Genomic DNA, 18,673 nt, shown 5'->3' with positions numbered 1-18,673 from the left:
TACTTGGCAATGATACATCTGATAAAGAGTTAATATCCAAAATATATAAGGAACTCACATAACTTAACAAAAAGAAGACAAACAATCCAATAAAAAACTGGGCAAAGGACCTAAATAGACACTTCTCCAAAGGGGACATAGAGAAGGCCAAGAGACATAGGAAAAAAATGCTCGAAGTCACTGATCGTTAGAGAGATGCAAATCAAAATGACAATGAGATATCACCCCACACCTGTCAGAATGACTACCATCAACAAATCAACAGATGGCAAGTGCTGGAGAGGATGTGGAGAAAAGGGACCCCTAGTGCACTGCTGATAGTAATGCAAACTGGTGCAGCCATTATGGAAAACAGTATAGTTTCCTCAAATAATTAAATATGGAACTGCCATTTGACCCAATGATCCTACTCTAGGAATATATCCTAAGAAACCCGAAACACCAATCAGAAAGAATGTATGCACCCCTGTGTTCATAGCAGCACAATTTACAATAGCTAAGATCTGGAAACAGCCCAAGTGCCCATCAGTAGATGAGTGGATAAAAAAGCTGTGGCACATTTACACCAAGGAATACCATGCAGCAGTAAAAAAGGATCTCTCACCCTTTGAGGCAGCATGGCGGGACCTGGGGAGTATTATGCTAAGAGAAATAAGCCTGTCAGAGAAAGACAGGTATCACATGATCTCACTTATATGTGGAATCTAACGAAGCAAATAAAATGATGAACAAAATGGATCCAGAGATATAGAAGATGGAACAGACTGTTGAATCTCAGGGAAAACAGTGAAGGGTGAGTGGGTGGGAAGAGATCAATCAAAAAACATGTATGCATATATGCATAATCCATGGACACAGACAATAGGGGCGGGCTAAAAGAGGTCAATGGAGGTGAAAAAAAGGGGACATGTGTAATACCTTCAACAATAAAGATTTGGAAAAGAAAAAGAACAAAATACTCTGGCATATTTCAGAATGGTTTTTCTCCCCTCCCTCTGCCAGGAGCATAAAGCGATTTTTTTCAGATATTCACTGTGAGAAATTCATAAAAATCCTGCAGGTAAAATTCAGGAAAATGCCCCCCACCCCTGATGATTGGATCTTCTTAGAGTCTTTAGCTCTCAGACTTATCCACTCTGAGCTTTCAGCAATTAATTCATCAACTGTAGTTGAGGTTTCCCTACCCCAGCATTGTTTCCCATGGAGTTTTTTGCTCCTATAAATTGGGATTATTGTATCCACCTGTCTGTCTCTCCAATATTTGGGGCAGCAGTTTGCCCTGTGACCTCACTTTTCTGATGGATATAAGAAGAGTTCCAGATTCTTTAATCTGTTCACCCCACACCTGTTAGAATGACTACATCAACCATCGTACTTGTTATGATGAAATGGTGACTCCTAGGGTACTGATGTGCCAGACTGGAAAAAGGAAGTCCTCCAGAGAACTCTGTTTTCATAATAATATTTCTTTGGTTTATATAGTATTTAATTAAGTGATATATAAATAAGTATGACTTAGGAGTAAGGAATTGACTTAGTAAATATGTGACTCAAATCATGAGAGTAAAAATAGATGAGTATATTAGAAACTAAATTATTTGTTGAGAGTATTTAGTGGGCTATTATTTAAGTCAAGAATTATGAGAGAAGGAATAGAGAATTGACAAACCCAGCAAGTTAGTTGAATGGAGATCAACTAAGAGAAGTTATACATATGTTCATGTGGCTGAACAATAATCCAATCCTTTGTAGCATCCCTTCAAAAACTAACCATAAAATAAAAAAGGAACAACTATGTATTGATACTACTAAAATAAATGAACAAATATAAATTATCAAATGAATACATAAGAAAAATGAAGAATTTAGATACCGGGTTAATTGTCCATGAAAGCAGTAGAAAATGTCAAAAATTTTCCTCTTAACACTTAGAAACAAAATTAAAAAGAGCTAAAAATAATATATCGGGTGAAAGATAGAAAAAAAAGAAAGTGAGTTCTCTAGGTTTTAGGGGGAGAATGGGGAATAAAATAAAAATCATAAATAAGTGTCCCATTAGAACAGGCATATGAAAGTCATGAGGGAGGAAAATGACACAAAATAAAATGTTTTAAAAATCAAAGACAGCCAAAACCGGTTTGGCTCAGTGGATAGAGCGTCGGCCTGCGGACTGAAGGGTCCCGGGTTCGATTCCGGTCAAGGGCATGTGCCTTGGTTGCGGGCACATCCCCGGTGGGAGGTGTGCAGGAGGCAGCTGATCGATATTTCTCTCTCATCGATGTTTCTAGCTCTCTATCCCTCTCCCTTCCTCTCTGTAAAGTATCAATAAAATATATTAAAAAAAAATCAAAGACAAATATATAAAAGAAAAGTAATATACAAAATCCATTGTATACATTATTATTGTTTCTAAAGAAGAGACTGTTACAATAAGAAAAAATCAAAGATAGACTAAAACTGCTGAAATGAAAGAAATACTTCAAAAAACTGAAAGAACATGTATTTTAGGAACAGCTGACCTAAAATAATGTTTTATACTGGAAAATACTGAAGTTCAGAGTCAATGTGATCTTGGCCTTTGCCCTGTGATTTTCCATAGTCATAATATATATGAATAAATCTTCAAATATGTCAAGATACCTATAAGAAACTATTATTGGTAAAGAAATTCTACCATTTGTTAGATCAAACGATGGGTAGAGGAGCTTCATTCCAATCCTGATTCTATAAATCTTAGTCTGTGTCATTCTTCTTATAGGGCTTCAAAGGAAATAGTTTCAGAAAGCAAATGTAACTGTACAGTTGTACACTTACATTTAATTCATTCATAAAGTGCACTAAAGTCATCTAGCCAAGAATAAGTGTGACTTCTATAGAAGTCAGCCTTTCCAGGGAATAGTAACATCTGTATATACTGGAGCAAACACTTGACAAACCAATCAACTGGTATAACGTTACCTTTCTGTACCTGCCCCAAATGAGTTTTGTCAAATACACAGGCTTAGGATGGCTTCTCAAATATTTATGTGTCATGCCCCCCAAGAAATTGGCACTAATTCTGTGACACATTTTCATACAATATTTTTGGCAAATTGGAAAATAACAGGGATTAGCTATACATTTGAGTTCTCTTTTTTTTAGAAGAATGGTATAGCCAAAAAATGAATGCGTGTTTTATCAAAGAGAAATGTATATGGGACATTCTCCTCCTTTGGGCTAAATGGAAGCCAATAAAAAAATGACTTAATAGACAAGTATTAATTCTCTACTACATTTCAGGAATGTGTATAAGGGCAATCTGAGGATAGTTATAAAGAATATATGTATTTGCACTAGAGGTGTCTGCAGTATGACTGGGGTGGTTGGTACTAACAAATCTGTTTAAAAACCCTTTTCCATGTGATGTAAAAATGTCCAGTGCATACAGCACCGCCATTTATATCAAACTACACAAGAAACTGGGACTGTTTTCTTATTTTTGATTCCCCAGAAGGCTTGGTAGAGGGCCTTGCACATTGGCCCAATGTTAAGTGAATAATTACGTGCTCAGATACTGATCCTTGCAGCTAAAACAGAGAGTATACTCATTTAGGGTGACAAGGGTCATGCGTTTTCTAAGACGCAGAGATTAGAAGCCCATGACTAAATCCTGCAATTACTCCACTTCTTACTCTGTTTTTCGGTGACAACATACAGGCTAAGTCTGCTTGGAGTCCTGGAGGCTGATAACATAAACTGAGTTTGCCAGACAGACCTAGTCCACTCCTGTGCATCAGAGAATCTAAGTCCTTAGGAAATTCTTCCTAATCTTGCCACTAAGTTCTTGATTCAAGCCATCCCCACCTTCAAATACCACATTCCTTAGGAAGGAAATATGGGAATGCACCACTCTGCCTTCCCACTCCTGTATTACAACTAGAGGCCCGGTGCACCTCTCACAGTACGGGACCCCTCGAGGGATGTCCGCCTGGGCTTAGGCCCGATGCCCCCGGGGATTGGGCCTCAGCCAGCAATGAGACATCCCTCTTGCAGTCTGGAGCTCTCGCCGTCCAAGACCCCTTGCTCCTTACCGCCAACCTGCACCAGAGGCGGGAAAGGTTCCCGCCACCGCTGCTGCGCTCGCCAGCCATGAACCCAGCTTCTGGCTAAGTGGTGCTCCCCCTGTGGGAGCTCACTGACCACCAGGGGGCAGCTCCTGCATTGAGCGTCTGCCCCTGGTGGTTAGTGCGAGTCATAGCAACCAGTCATTCTGTGGTTCAGTCGATTTGCATATTAGAGTTTTATTATATAGGATTATATAGGACTAGAGGCCTGGTACATGAAATTCATGCACTGGGGGGCTGTCCCTCAGCCCAGCCTGCACCCTCTCCAATCTGGGACCCCTCAGGGGATGTCCGACTGCTGGTTTAGGCTCAATCCCACAGTCGGACAACCCTCTCACAATCTGGGACTGTTGGCTCCCAACTGCTCGCCTGCCTGCCTGATTGCCCCTAAACGCTTGTGTCTGCCAGCCTGATCACCCCTAATCACTCCCCTGCCAGCCTGATCGACGCCTAACTGCTCCCCTGCCAGCCTGATCGCCCCCAACTGCCATCCACTGCAGGCCTGGTCGCCCCTAACTGCCCTCCTCTGCTGGCGTGGTCACCCCTAATTGCCATCTCCTGCAGGTCTGGTTGCCCCCAACTGCCCTCCCTCCCCTGCAGGCCTGATTGCCCCCAGCTTCCCTCCCCTGCTGGCCTGGTTGCCCACAACTGCCCTCTCCTGCTGGCCCGATGACCCCCAACTGCCCTCCCCTGCCAGCCCAGTCACCCCAACTGCCCTCCCCTGCCAGCCCAGTCACCCCCAACTGCCCTCCCCTGCCAGCCTGGTTGCCCCTATCTGCCCTCCCCTGTAGGCCTGGTCCCTCCCAACTGCCTTCCCCTGCAGTCCTGGTCCCTCCCAACTGCCCTCCCCTGCAGGCCTAGTCGCCCCTAACTGCACTCCCCTGCAGGCCCAGTCGCCCCTAACTGCCCTCCCCTTCTGGCCTGGTTGCCCCTAACTGCCCTCCCCTGTAGGCCTGGTCCCTCCCAACTCCCCTGCAGTCCTGGTCCCTCCCAACTGCCCTCTCCTGCAGGCCTGGTCGCCCCTACCTGCCCTCCCCTGCCAGCCCGGTCACCCCTAACTGCCCTCCCCTGCCGGCCCGGTCGCCCCTAACTGCCATTCCCTGCCAGCCCGGTCGCCCCCTAACTGCCCTCCCCTGCTGGCCTGATCGCCCACAATTGCTTTCCCCTGCCGGTCATCTTGTGGTGGCCATCTTGTGCCCACATGGGGGTGGATATCTTGTGCGAAGGTGTGATGGTCAGTTTGCATATTGCCTCTTTATTATATAGGATAGTTACAATACATACAGATGCCATTCCATTGTTTGTTAGCAAATGCCCACCTCAACCATCCCAGACAAGTTGGATTGTTAAAAATGCTGCAGAATGATTTTCTACTTTACTCTCACTCTCAAGAGGTTTTCCCTTCATTCTAATGAAAATTCCCTTTGTTACTGTTTGATAGTGGCAGGAAATTGGGCCAAATAACCTCTTAAATGCATTTCAACTTTAAGACCTCAAAAATTATAATATTTTCTGTTTATAGTATAACTTCTAAAATAGGTGCTTTTATTTCCCCAAATGAGCCAGATTCTTTCAAAGATTTGCTGAGGTTAAACTATGGAGTCGGGAGGGACCTCTGTGTCTGTGGGGCTTTGTGTATATACTTGTTTATTCTTCAACTATAGAAACTATTCTTGCCTAGTCAGCTAAGCCAAGCTAAAGATATTTTCCTGAAAATGTACATATAACTACCAAGTATTATAACATTGTTATTTTTATAATTACTCCATATTAGAAAAGTCCCCAGTTTAATAATTTAATTTTATATTATTTATTACAGGACAGGATAAGAGAAAATGATAGCAATTGCCTGAATAATGAACCTAACTTTTTTAAAAAGCATTCATGTGATGATGATAAGGTAATGATAATTATTTGGAGTTTATATGTCATTTGAGCTTGATTTCATAGAAGCTTATGTGCTTTTGTATCTGTTGGATAATTATATTGATTATATTAATAACTTATTCTTTTAGCTCTAAGCAGGCAGTTCCCATTGCTCTATTAGTCATACTGTGGTGTTCTTTTATACTCTCATTTTACAAATAGTCCTGCACTTATTTGATCAATATGTTTACTTTAGCATTTCATTTTTCACTTATAAAATGCTAGAACTGCTGAACTCAAAGAGACACACATCTTTTATTTCTGAAATCTTTATGAAGGAAAACGCTTGTTAGGGCATAATTTAGTTGTAGGCATTTAGAAATTGTTTTCTTTTAATATTTGCTAATCTTCACACCACTACAACTTCTAGTTGGTGTAAAACTTTCAACAAACGCTTGTGTGATTTCTTTCCACAAAAACCAGTGTGGTATTATTCAACAGTCTTTTAAAAAAATAATAGCTGAGTTAATCTTATGTCATCGAATAATCTATAGTCATAAATTCTTATTTTTAAAATTTCTGTAATTACAGTGTGATTTGTTTTAGATGAATATGACTCTTTACTTTCCTATTACCAGCTACTCATCCACAGCTCAAAATGTACAACATAATAACAATAAGAAAGCCACACATACCTTTCCTTATCGCTGCTTCCAGAGGACCTCTCCCTTGGTTATCTTGCTTAAAATTAAATAAACTTGTTATGTGTCCACCCACAAGTGATAAGATCACACATACATTACAGAGAAAGAGAATTTTAAAAGCTAATCATTAAACTGAGGTCCAGGCCCTTCAGGCTGTCAGCTTCTAGGCCACAGTTTCAGTCCAGTTATTTGTCAGTCATGTGATTAACCGGAAAAGAAAGCTGGGTGGAGGCGGGGTATTGCTTAGCAACCAGGTTCTGGCTTTAGGATCCATAAGAAAGCTTTTTATTTCATAATATTTTGTTTGAACCACAGCCCTTCTGATTTTTTTCTGTAATAGGAAGCTACGTTTTTAAAAACTGCTGCTCGCAAGTTGAAGCAATTTCTTAAAATGAATATCCATGAGGAATTCAAGCACCACTTATTAATAGTTTCACAGGGCACATTAGAACTGTTGAACTGCACCAGGAAGGTAAGCTGAGGACTATTTACTTTGAACAAAAATATAAACTACTCCCCTTATAGTTTTATTAGAGATATTATCATTCTCTAATGATCCATTATCATAGAAGTCTAAATGCTTATTATAACTTAAAGTTGAAAAACGTTTACTCAACTCTGGAAGAAGAAAATCTCAACTTGAAAGTACCTATTTGTCTCTTGGCAAGGGCAAATCAATAGTTTTAAAAGGGGAGTAAGAGCAAATGCATATTTCATTGCTTTAACAACTTTCAAGGAGGCTAGTGTGATAAGTTGGGTGGGGAAAGGTAAATTTTATCTCTAAAACCTAATAATATTTTTAATCCACATATGTATAGATTTACAAAAACTCATAGCCAATAAAACAGGTAAAATGTATTTAATAAATATCTTTCTCATTCACACTGGGCATATACACTGAGTGGCCAGATTATTATGACCACCTGACATTTGTAGGCAAATTAGCCGTACACTGCATCATATGGGATATGGAAGCCACAGGCCTGTTCGAACACCTTTGCTGTCTGCAGTTACCAAGATAAAACGTCTCCAATTCGCACAGGAACACAAGGATTGGACAGTCGAGCATTGGAAAAAAGTCATGTGGTCCGATGAATCACGTTTCCAGTTGCATCATGCAGAAGGCAGAGTGAGAATTTTGCGGAAACAGCATGAAAGCATGCACCCCACATGCATGAGTACAACCCTTCAAGCTGGTGGGGGCAGTGTTATGGTTTGGTGCATGTTCTCCTGGCATGATTTGGGCCCTTTAATTCGTGTGGAACAACGTCTGAATAGCACAACATACCTAAGTATCGTTGCTGATCAAGTTCATCCTATCATGTTGATGGCGTATCCCAATGGAGATGGCTTCTTCCAACAAGACAATGCGCCATGCCACGGTGCTCGTATTGTGCAGGAGTGGTTTCAAGAACATGAGGGAGACTTTACCTTGCTTAGGTGGCCCCCACAATCACCAGATCTCAATCCAATTGAGCATTTGTGGGATGAAGTTAAAAGAGCCATCAGGCAGCTGGTTTCACAACCATCAAATCTCACAGAACTGGACAGTGCTATTCATCAGGCATGGCGTCAGATTCCTCTCATCACTTTTCAACATCTCGTGGAGTCAATGCCAAGAAGAATCGCCGCAGTATTGAAGGCAATAGGTGGCCCAACGAAGTGCTGATGGGGTGGTCATTATAATCTGGCCACTCAGTGTATATGACCAACAATTTTCTATTTCTTTGCTTCAATAATTTTGATAAGTATAGGGCTAATTTTTTCCTACTGCCTGCTAGCAGTTGTTAAGCAAACAAAATAAAAAATTTGGAAAACATTATCTTGAGTCTAGAAACAGTTTCTTAATCTATAAAATGAAGGAAAAATATTGTATACATTATAGGCTATTTAAGATTAAATGGCATAACTCATGTAAAATGCTTAGGATCAAAAAGGTTTCAATAAGTGTTATATTATTATTACAGTTACCCCCCTCTTCAGGAATTTTACCAGCTGCCATACAAAGCCAAAAGGTTTCTTATGATGTTTTTTTAAAGAAAATGTTTATGATAGAAAAAGTGTTGTGTGTTCTTTTTTAATACCAGTAGTTGCCCACAGCTCAAGTGGTAAGACTGCTTTTGAGCTCTACTGGTAGTGATGACAAAGATGACCTAGTTGAACCGTTCCCTTATCATGTGTTAGGTACACAATGCCAGCCAGTCTTCTCCTGGTGTCCTGGGTTTGCCACGCTTATTTCCCATTTTGTCCCCTTACTCATGTTAGTCTCTTTTCTATAATTCTGATCTTTCCTGTTCTTCCACATCCTTCAAGGCCACACTCAAGATTCATGAAGACTTCATAGTCTAGCCTACCAGCTCTTAATCCTTATTCATAATATCAAACTACTGTCTAATGCAAGAATGGTCAATAGGTTCATTATTGCTTACACATCCAATTGCTTAGTGATGCCTGTTGGAAACACCATGTTGTGTATTAGCCTCAAGTCAAGGCTCAACTGAAAAACTGCAGACAAACTAGTGATATCACCTCTTCCCCTAGGAAGGGTGGGGTTATGGGTATGCTATGTATTTGCAATTCCTTCTCTCATGTGCTGAGCTTTGCATGGATCACCATGTTCCAAAATCAACTAACTGTCAAGAAGGAAAACACAAATGATTTATTCTTGAAATTAAATAAAATTATGTCACAAAACTAACCTGATACAGTCTGCATTTTTCTTAAAATGATAAGGTAAGATATTAAATACAGTCAGCTGCATTGACTTTTCTTCATGAGTCAGGTCTGCATGTACTATTGATTATTTCATTTTGCTTCTGATAGATAACGCATAATAAAATTTATGGTCAGGATTTCACAATTTAATGATGACTTTATTTTCATGTTGATTAAAATTCTAGTTTTGTTTCAGTTACTATACCCTTCTATATTAGGTTTTTTACCTTATTAATTAATTTATTTAAATTTATCTTTATTGTTGAAAATATCACAGATGTCCCCCCACCACCACCACCATATATTAGCTTTTCATACCGAGCAGCCATTAAGACAGTGCTGGGCATACCTGCAGGATCCAGGGTATTCAGAAGATAATTTCTCTTGCTTCTTCCTTTTCCCTCATACAGGCATACCTCGGAGATATTGTGGGTTCGGTTCCAGACCACCCCAAAAGAGCGAATTATTTTTTGTTTCCCAGTGTATATAAAAGTTATGCTTACACTATACTGTAGTCTATTAAGTGTGCAATAACATTATGCCTAAAGATGTACATGCCTTAATTTAAAAATACTTTATTGCTAAAAAATGCTAAACATCATCTGAGCCTTTGTGAGTGCTAATCTTTTTGCTGCTGGAGGGGCTTGTCTTGATGTTGATAGCTACTGACTGATGGGGGCGGGGGTGTTGCTGTAGGTTGAAGAGGCTGTAGCAATTTCTTAAAATAAGACAACAATGAAGTTTATCACATCAATTGACTCTTCCTTTCATGAGTGATTCCTCTGTCCCATGTGATGTTGTTTGATAGCATTTTACCCACATAGAGCTTCTTACAAAATTGGAATCAGTCTTCTCAAATTTTGCTGGTGCTTTATCAACTAAGTTTATGTCATATTCTAAGTCCTTTGTTGTCATTTCAGCCCTCTTCACAGCATCTCCACCAGGAGTAATGCCATTACTTATCCCTGTGGAGCAACTCCTCATCCATTAAGGCTTTGTCATGAGATGCAGCAATTCAGTCCCATCTTCAGGCTCCACTTCTAATTCCAGTTCTCTTGCCATTCCCACTGCATATGCAGTTCCCTCCTCCCTGAAGTCTGAAGCCCGAAAAGTCATCCATGAGGGTTAGAAACAACTTCTTCCAAATTCCTGTCAATGTCGATATTTTGACCTTGTCCCATGAGTCATGAATGTTCTTACTGGCATCTGGAATGGTGAATCCTTTTCCAGGTTTTCCATTTACTTTGCCCAGATCCATCAGAGGAATCACTATCTATGCAGCTACAGCCTTCTGACAGGTAGTTCTTAAATAATAAGACTTGCAAGTTGAAATTACTCCTTGATCCATGGACTGCAGAATGGATGTTAACAGGTATGAAAACAACATTAAACTTGTTGTCTAGTTCCATCAGAGCTCTTGGATAGCCAGGTGCCTTGTCCATGAGCAGTAATATTTCAAAAGGAATCTTTTTTTTCTGAGCAGTAAGTCCTAACAATTGGCTTAAAATATTCAGGAAACCATGTTGTAAACCGATGTGCTGTCATCCAGGCTTTGTTGCATTTAAAGAACACAGGCAGAGAGATTGAACATAATTCTTAAGGGCCCTGGGATTTTCAGAATGGAAGCTGAGCACTGGCTTCAACTTAAAGTCACCAGCTACATTAACCCCTAACAAGAGAGTCAGCCTTGGAAGCTCTGAGGCCAAGCATTGGTTTTTCCTCGCTAGCTGTGAAAGTCCTAGTTGGCATCTTCTTCCAAATGAGGGTGTTTCATCTACATTGAAAATCTATTGTTTAATGTAGACATCTTCATTAATTATCTGAGCTAGATCTGCTGCATAGCTTGCTGAGCTTCTGCACCAGCATTCGCTGCTTTGCTTTGCACCTTTATGTTATGGAGAAGGACTTCTTTCTTTAAGCCTCAGTGCAGGTTCAGACTTTCCTTCTGCAGCCTCCTCACCTCTCAGCTTTCATAGAATTGAAGAGTTAGGGCCTTGTTCTGGATTAGGCTCTGGCTTGAGGGAATGTTGTGGCTTGATCCTCTATCCAGACCACCAAAACTTTCTCCAGATCAGCAATAAGGCTGTTTTGCTTTGTTATCATTTATCAATTCACTGGAGTAAGCACTTTTAATTTCCTTCAAGGACATTTCCATTGCTTTCACAGTTTGGCTAACTTTGGAGCAAGAGGCCTAGCTTTCAACCTATCTTGGCTTTCGACAGATCTTCCTCCCTAAGCTTACTCATGTCTATCTTTTGATTAAAAGTGAGATATGCAACTCTTCCTTTCACTGGAACTCTTAGAGGCCATTGTAGGGTTATGAATTGTGTCTCAGGAATGAGGAGGCCCAAGGAGAGGGAGTGAGACAGAGGAATGGCTGGTCAGGACACAGTATTTATCAGTCAAGTTCACCATTTTATATGGGTACAGTTCATGGCGCCCCAAAACAATTGCAATAGTAACACCAAAGATAACAGATCATCATAACAAATATAATAATAGAAAAGCTTGAAATATTGAGAGAATTACCAAAATGTGACAGAGATACAAAGCAAACTAATGTTGGGAAAATGATGCTGATAGACTTGCTCAATGCAGGATTGCCACAAACCTTCAATTTGTAAAAAAAAAAAAAACAAAAAAAACCACAATTATATGAGGAGTGCAATAAAGTGAAGCACAATAAAACGAGGTATGCCTGTATTCTACTTCTAAATGAAATAAGTGTCTGCTGTACTAACAACAAATAATTTAACGTAGATTCTCATAAATGTAAGATGAGCTGAGAGTAACATACAAAAATTAGCAACAACATTAATGGGAGAAGCAATAAAGAATTAATATTCAATGTTGTAAATGTAACTTTGTTTTTAAGGATAAAGAAAAAAAACAACCTTCCCTGGGTGAGGTCCAACCCACTAAGAATTTGGTGAGAATAATTGTATAATTTTCTTTATTTATCAGCTTTTATTTAACTTAATTTCTTAATGTTTCTCTCTGAATTTTCTTTCTTATGGTTGGTTTTGAAAATATTTTATAATGTTAATAAAAGTAGCAAGAAGGTACCTTTCTGAAATTCCATCCCTCTAAACTGTTTTTTCTTTTAAAAACACTATTTTATTTTATATCATTTTTTAATTTTATTTGGTTGACATTGGTCAATATAAATATAAAAGTTTCATGTGTGGAGTTCTATGTTACAAAATCTGTATATGGCACCATATGCCCACCACCCAAACCACTATTTTAAAATAAAATAAGCTAGGGGAAATATCAGAGCATTGAATTTTTAGAAAGCAACAAAATTGAAACATCACTAGGTAATATACAAAACATGAATAAACTATACAGGAGAAAGTAAACTATAAAACAAGCATATGAAGAAAAAATGCCATCCTTATTCATTAGTAAAGAAATACAAATTTAACATGAGAACCTATTTTATTAGTACAAAGTATACAATATATACTATAGATGTATGTGAATATTCTACATTTATAGATCATATTTATATTACTTATATTAAATATTTATACTAACAGATACTATTGCACAACATATAGCAATATAAAAATAAATATGAATGAAAAACTCAGGATAATTAAATTGGATTAAACATTAAATTGATATCAATATTAATTAGGAAAGGACATGTAAAAGTGGATGCACCTGGTTCATAGGAGTGATGAGTTCTCTTTCATATTTCCATTATTGCTATAATGTCATTTGAGCAATAGATTCGTGGGAACATGAAAATTCCTTGCTCCTTTTAGAGAAGGGGGCTAGCTTGCTTACCCGGGACTCAGGAAGCCTTGGAATCCCACTCGATCCCGCAGAGTTGAAATGAACACATGAGCAATTTAAACACACTGAGGGCTTCTGGATAAGAACACATGGGTGGTGGGCACGCAATGCAATGTACAGATCATGCATCATAGAAACATACACTTGAAACCGACATAATCTTATTAACCAATGTCACTGCAATAAATGTAATTTTTTAAAAAGAAAGGGCATGTGAACAACACTAGACAAGAAAAACTGGGAAAGATAGAGAAGGGAGATATCATCTGTGACCTCAGGATTACAGAAGTAAAATGGTTCTTCTCTTTTGTCTTTTTAATGAATCTTCACTCTTGGTCTCTGAAGAAAAGTCGTGAAATTCTCACATTTATGTATTTCCCATCTGCTTGGTCACATAAACTCAAAGATGTACTCTTTAAATATGTCCTGGGACTCTCACTAAACAGTCTATGAGAAATTCTCCTTCATAATTATCTTTGATATCTGTTGTCTAATATTTTAATGGATTATTTCAAGGCTGTGTGTTAATGTTATTCAACACACACCTAAAAGAGACCCGAATCTGTGCCTTAACTAAAAATAGGACAACCGAGCTCAAGACCCAGTCATTATACTTACTAGCCATGTGACCACAGCGGCGTATTTACCCTCTTTGCGGCTATTTCCTCATCTGTGAAAGGAGGCAAAATCAGCTATTTCATCGAGTTAAGTAGATACAATGAAATAATGTGAAGCACAACATCTGACCTATAAAATCCCCAATGGCTGGCTGGAATCTCAGGAAGGTTCCCTGCCCTGTCCCAGCCCCTGCCAGGGGCTCACCGGAGTGTCAGAGTATCAGCAAAGCTGCTCCCGGCTCCTCGCTTCCCTGTGAGGGGCTCTTTCTCCTCTTAAAGCACGAAACTAGGGTTTTCATCAACCAGTGAGAGCTGCTCTTGAGGCAGGTGCAAACCGATGGCTGGGGGGGACTTAGGGCACACGCTCACTCAGGGAGATCCTTAGTCATCATCTTTGCTAAAATACACTGCCTGTTTTCAGTGCTAACTATTCCTTCCACGCAAAAAAAATATGTTCTCCCGTGTTAAAAAACCTAGTTGAGTAATTTACAAATACCTTTCTCCCAAAAGTTTAAATAGCGTTCTTGTCCTACTGTTGTAGCCACCAGGCATCGCTCTTCGATGAATTCTAAATCTTAAACCACAACAACCTTGAACTTCCTACGTGTCATCCCAACTAGAGTTAGAAACCACAGGTTTAAATATGATGCAAGATTCTCCTTTCCCATGACACAGAATTTTCAGTAGAACCTAAGATGATGGGAATTACAGATTGACTATTGAAAACATGTATTTGTATAAAAATGTGAACTTAAAACTTTTTTTGCATATTTCTGTAGGAAGAGAAGAAATCTTCAAAGGGACAGAAAAAAGAGGATGAAATGTGTTTCCTAAAGATACTACTAGAAAAGATAAAAACGTGCTGGAATAAAATTTTGAGCGGCACTAAAGAACATTGAAACGTATGGCGTGACAATATAAAGACGTGAACTTTAGTTGCATCCCTCAAGAATTGATCTGCTCGTGCAATTTTCCGGGGTAGAATGCCTACCAGAAATTACGGAATGCACCCGGTAAAAATGGGTTAGAGCGATTAAGAAATGCATGCTGTGGTACTAGGAGGACACAAACCGTGGGAACCGAACGCTGCAATCAACGGACTATTTCATGTGTGTGCACATGCGTCAGCTGGTGTTAATTTGGGCTGATTTTTGTAAGACGATCCATGTAAGGTATTAGCTGCAATAATCCTTTTTAGACCTGTTAAAAACGTTCAGAAGACATGTAAAATCTGTGGTGTATATAAAGGTTACAAGGATTAAAAATTAGCATTGCTTTATTTCTTTATGGCCTACTATGCATCGGTATATTGCAATGAGTGAGGATATTGCCATCTTCTGGCTGGAAACATTTCAGAGTTGACAGTGAGGTGTGGATAATGCCCAAGCGAACAGGAGTCATGAACCCTAAAGCAGAAACGTAAAGGAGTATACTTAAGACACTTAAGAGGGGTATGTCTGTGTAGCACACTGCCTCCAGTAGATGGCATAGCAAATGTCATAAAATGAAAACAAAGAATAATTTCACAAAATAGGAAGTTACCTGTTTTAAGGCTGCTAAGCCATAGTATTGAGTTTCTTCTGTCATTTACGTGTAATAAAACTTGTCTAAATGAGTTTGCAATTTGGGAAGTATATTTTTAAGAGAATAATATATGTTGCCTTTTAATTATAGGAGTGTGTATATTTCATTTTGACACTATATCTGTATATAAAAATATTTTCATACAGTATTACGAACAAATTACTTACTTTGGATAACATTTCTCCTTTGATAATAAATGACCTATGTATTAACACTGTCAGATTCACTTAATCTCAACAGAACTTTTTCCCCAATTTTCTTGGGAAATATTTGACATGCATCACTGTATATGTTTAAGGTATCCGACATGATGGTTTCCTTTACATATATTGTGAAATGATTAACACGATAAGTTCAGCTAACATCCATATTCTCATATAATAAAAATAAAAGAAAGAAAAGAACTATTTTCTCTTTATGATGAGAACTTAAAGGGCTTACTCTTAACAATTTTCCTATGTTGCATATAGCAATGTTAGCTATAGTCATCATGTTGTACATCCCTGGGATTTAGTTATTTTATAACTGGACCTTTGTACCTTTTGACCACCTGCCTCCAGCGTCTCCTTCCCCCCTACCCTCTCTGTCTGGTGTCTTTTTCTTTTTAACACATTTTTATTGATTTCAGAGAGGAAGGGAGAGGGAGAGAGAGAGAGATAGAAACATCAATGATGAGAGAGAATCATTGATCAGCTGCCTCCTGCACACCCCCTACTGGGAATCAAGCCCACAGCCCGGGCATGTGCCCTTGGCCAGAATCGAACACAGAACCCTTTAGTCTGCAGGCCAATGCTCTATCCACTGAGCCAAACCAGCCATGGCTGTGTCTGGAGTCTTTTATTTTTTTATTTTTTTTATTTTTTATTTTAATAAATCTTTATTCAGATTATTACAATTGTTTCTCCTTTTTCCCCCCATAGCTCCCCTCCACCCAGTTCCCACCCCACCTTCTGCCCTTACCTCCCCTACTCTGTCCTCATCCATAGGTGTATGATTTTTGTCCAGTCTCTTCATGAACCTCCCATACTCCTTTCCCCCTGAGAATTATCAGTCCACTCCCTTTCTATGCCCCTGATTCTATTATATTCACCAGATTATTCTGTTCCTCAGGTTTTTAATTCACTTGATTTTTAGGTTCACTTGTTAATAGATATGTATTTGTTGTTCATAATTTTTCTCTTTACTTTTTTCTTCTTCCTCTTCTTTAAGAATACCTTTCAGCATTTCATATAATACTGGTCTGGTGGTGATGAACTCCTTTAGCTTTTTCTTATCTGTGAAGCTCTTTATCTGCCCTTCAATTCTGAATGATAGCTTTGCTGGGTAGAGTAATCTTGGTTGCAGGTTCTTGCTATTCATCACATTGAAAATTTCTTGCCACTCCCGTCTGGCCTGCATAGTTTCTGCCGAGAAATCAGCTGACAGTCGTATGGGTGCTCCCTTGTAGGTAACTAACTGTTTTTCTCTTGCTGCTTTTAATATTCTCTCTTTGTCTTTTGCTCTTGGCATTTTAATTATGATGTGTCTTGGTGTGGTCCTCTTTGGATTCCTTTTGTTTGGAGTTCTGTGCGCTTCCTGGACTTGTAAGTCTATTTCTTTCACCAGGTGGGGGAAGTTTTCGGTCATTATTTCTTCAAATAGGTTTTCAGTATCTTGCTCTCTCTCTTCTTCTGGCACCCCCATAATTCTGATGTTGGTACGCTTGAAGTTGTCCCAGAGTCTTCTTACACTATCTTCAACTTTTTGGAATTTTTTTTTTTTGCTTTTTGCTTTTTCGGTTGAGTGTTTTTTGCTTCTTTGTATTTCAATTCTTTGACTTGATTTTGGTGTTCCTCTAGTCTGTTTTTGGGTCCCTGTATAATATTTTTTTATTTCAGTCAGTGTATGTTTAATTTCTAGTTGGTCCTTTTTCATATCTTCAAGGGTCTCGTTATATTTATCGGCCTTTTCTAGGATATTCTTGAAAAGCCTTATAACCGTGGTTTTGAATTCTATATCCAGTCGTTTGTTTTCCTCCATTTCTTTCGTTTGTGATCTGATTCTTTGACGCCGCATTTTTGCTGCTTCCCTGAGTTGGTACGGTATATTTGTGTGCTAGGTTTTCAATATGGCCCAGTGGGTCTGCCTCCCCAGTTAACCTGAGGTGGACACTCTTGATGCACCCCTTTTTGGACTGTGTGTACAGCCTTGTTTTAATTAAGTCTTTATTGTTGTTGGTATCACTGGGAAGAATTGACCTCCAGGCCAGTTGGCTGTAAGGATCAGCTGTGTCTATGCTGGGAGAAGTTCGGTGCTGGAGACAGCCTTATAGGATTAGACTTGCCAAATTGCAATAGCCTCTGTGCTCAGCTTGGATGGGGTGGAGTCTCAGTCTTGGCTTCCTGTCAGCCTTGCCCTTGAGCGCACGTGCGCGCCTTCAGTCCTCCACCTTCCCCGGCTCCCGAGTCTCCGCCCGAGAGTCCAGATTTCCTCCACAAGAGCGTGGGTCTCCACGGGCTCACCTGGAACTGGAGTCCAGTGCAGTCAGAACTGGGGCCCAGTGCAATCAGGAGCCTCCGACTCCCTTCCACTAGGGAAAGCCTGTGGCAACCTGCACAGCCTTTGTGCGCACTGGCACGCGCGCGCCTTCAGACTTCTGCCTTCCCCAGCTCCTGAGTCTCCGCCCGAGAGTCCAGACTCCCCCCGTAAGAGCGTGGGTCCCCAGGGGCTCGCCCGGAACTGGGGTTCAGTGCAGTCAGAACTGGGGTTCAGTGCGGTCGGGGGCTTCCTTCCCCCTTCCGCCAGAGAAAGTCAGCCAGGCTCTCAGCCGCCCTTCCTCTCTGCGCGCACAAAGACCCTTTGCTGTACCTCCAATTCTCTGTGAGCTTTTCTCTTTCCTTCTAGTTGTAGAATTTTCACTCAGCCAGCTTTCCTGTGGTTCTGGATGGAGTCCGTTCTGTCTTTTAGTTGTAGTTTTGAAATTGTTGTGCGAGGCAGCAGTTTAGGTGCTTACCTATGCCACCATCTTGGTTTCCTCTTCTGGAGTCTTTTAATAAGAGCTTTTATTTTTAGGTTCCACATGTGAGATCAATACAATATTTGTCTTTCTCTGTCTAACTTATTTCACTTAACAAAATGTTTTCAAAGTCCATCCATGTTGCCACAAATGGTAGGATTTCCTCATTTTTATGGCTGAATAATGTAATGTATACATGCCACACTTTCATCCACCAAAAGACACTTCGATTTTTCCCATGCCTTGGCTATTGTGAATAATGCTGCTATGAATATGGGGGTGTGG

At 39.8% G+C, this 18,673-nt stretch overlaps 1 protein-coding gene and 1 long non-coding RNA gene across 3 annotated transcripts in view; one reads left to right on the top strand and one right to left on the bottom strand.

Annotated features, from left to right (window-relative positions):
* The window catches only part of LOC308236893, a 79,858-nt gene extending 73,105 nt beyond the window's left edge, over window positions 1-6,753 (bottom strand). The window contains exon 1 of the long non-coding RNA XR_013959345.1: window positions 6,665-6,753. This is a non-coding gene — a long non-coding RNA (uncharacterized lncRNA). The remainder of the gene's footprint in view (window positions 1-6,664) is intronic.
* IL7 (interleukin 7) overlaps window positions 1-15,603 on the top strand; it is a 51,745-nt gene extending 36,142 nt beyond the window's left edge. For both annotated transcript variants that reach the window (XM_080647031.1, XM_080647032.1), the window contains exons 3-6: window positions 5,923-6,003; window positions 7,014-7,145; window positions 12,264-12,317; window positions 14,589-15,603. In XM_080647031.1, the coding sequence (XP_080503157.1) occupies window positions 5,923-6,003; window positions 7,014-7,145; window positions 12,264-12,317; window positions 14,589-14,708 (387 nt within the window). In that variant the 3' untranslated portion in view covers window positions 14,709-15,603. The remainder of the gene's footprint in view (window positions 1-5,922; window positions 6,004-7,013; window positions 7,146-12,263; window positions 12,318-14,588) is intronic.
* The last annotated feature ends 3,070 nt before the right edge of the window (window positions 15,604-18,673 follow it).

The sequence above is a fragment of the Plecotus auritus genome, assembly GCF_963455305.1.
Source record: "Plecotus auritus genome assembly, chromosome: 11".
NCBI lineage: Eukaryota > Metazoa > Chordata > Mammalia > Chiroptera > Vespertilionidae > Plecotus > Plecotus auritus.
Note: the sequence above shows the minus strand (reverse complement) of the source record. Positions and strands in the feature narration are given on the sequence as shown.